The 1,617-nt window shown below is 62.2% G+C and overlaps 1 protein-coding gene across 1 annotated transcript in view; it reads left to right on the top strand.

Annotated features, from left to right (window-relative positions):
- Positions 1–1,617, top strand: part of SLC9A3 (solute carrier family 9 member A3) — a 58,046-nt gene that overhangs the window by 6,374 nt on the left and 50,055 nt on the right. Inside the window, exon 5 of the mRNA XM_007955795.2 lies at positions 1–172. Coding sequence (XP_007953986.2) covers positions 1–172 — 172 coding nt within the window. The remainder of the gene's footprint in view (positions 173–1,617) is intronic.

Genomic DNA, 1,617 nt, shown 5'->3' with positions numbered 1-1,617 from the left:
CTGCTGCTGGCGCTGGCGCTGGGCGGGCTGCCGCGGGCGGGGGCCGTGGAGGAGGAGCCCGGCGCGCAGGGCTCCACCGAGGGCTTCCAGGTGGTCACCTTCGAGTGGTACCACGTCCAGGACCCGTACATCATCGCGCTCTGGATCCTGGTGGCCAGCCTGGCCAAGATCGGTAAGCGACCTCCCCGCGGGCTCAGACCAAGCAACTGCTTGCCGCGCGCCCAGCACCGAGCCGGGCGCCCGCGCTCCACTCTGCCTCGTAGCCTGCGCCGTTGTCCGCCGGCTCCCGGTGAGGCTGCTGCGCCTACTCTCCGGCCGCTGCGATGCGGTCTGAGGTGCGCCGCGGGCCACTGCAGGAGTGGGGCTCCTGGCGCAGGAGGGCGAATTTGGGGGGCTGCCAGCCTGGCAGTAAAGATCGCTGCGGGTCGTCCCTCCCTCGCCGGCCCGGTGCACCTCCAAACCCGCGCGTTCCAGGCCCGCGCGTCCTCCGCGGCTGGTGGTGGGTGCCGCGGGAGTGCGCCGTTCCGCGCCCGGTTCCGCGCCTGGGGCATCCCATGCTTCGGGCGCTCAGGGGTCCTCGTTGCCGGGTTTCTGTTGGGCGCGCTTGGCTTTTTAATGTGCGGAGCAAGGAACCGTCTGTGCAGCCCGATACGGGAGTGAAGTCTTGTCAGTTTCTAGTGCAGAAAATAAAAATTTAAAAAAGATGCCGTCAACCCAGCGAACTCCTGTCTGGTGGAACAGATTTCCCATGAAAGGACTTCCTCTCTTTAAACCTGCTCTGTTTCTCACTTTCATAGCCTCTGTGAATCAGCAAAGTGGGGTCCTCCTGTGACCTCCTGGGCAAGGTGACGGCAAGGTCACTCTCTTCAGAGCTTCCAGGATCAAAGTGGCAGCTATGGCCAGCCCTGGAAGGGTCCTGCTTAAGGCAGTGAAGCAATGGGATCTATAATTTACTAGGTGCAGGGGACAGCGACAGATGGAAGTGTCCCCCTGGGGACGCCAGTGGTCAACAGAGACAAGACTACAGCAGTGGGCTGTGAGGGTGCTTTGGGAAGTGGTTGGGGAATGGCAATGGACAGGGCAAAGAGCCAAGGCCCCTTCTGGGCAGTGACCTCCCTGGCTAAGAAGAGGAGAACAAGGAGGGCCAAGCTCTGAGCGGGGTTCAAGGACCTTGGTACCTGGTGCGCCAGCGGTGAGGTGAGCCTCCCTGCCCCTCAGCGCTGCCTGGGGTCTGTCCTGTTCCTGCCAGTGGTGGCCCTCCCCTTTCCAAAAGCCCCCCTGCACTTCTGTTTTCCATCTCTGGCTAACCCCTGCTGCCCCCTGGCTCCTTCTCTCCAGCCTGTTTTCAGCCCCTGGCCCTGGCTGTCCCAGTGTCTCCTCTGTGATTTTCTGTGTGTAATTTGGGATGTCTGCTGTGTTACGGTGTGAGCCCTAGGGATAGTGTTTCCTGGGGTGGCCACCTTGGCCTCAGGGAATCGCTGAGTCTGAAGGGCTGAAGGGTCAGCCATTGCACCCCACCCTGTCCTGATGTTCACATTGTTCCCCCCTGAAATGACCTGTCCAGGACACTGCTCTCCCTCCGTAGAACCAGAGCGGGTCAAGGGGGATGCTGTGAGC

Source organism: Orycteropus afer, unplaced genomic scaffold, assembly GCF_000298275.1.
Source record: "Orycteropus afer afer isolate SDZICR_OR568_19922 unplaced genomic scaffold, OryAfe1.0 scaffold00541, whole genome shotgun sequence".
Taxonomy (NCBI): Eukaryota; Metazoa; Chordata; class Mammalia; order Tubulidentata; family Orycteropodidae; genus Orycteropus; species Orycteropus afer.
This window is presented reverse-complemented; position numbering and strand designations above follow the sequence as displayed.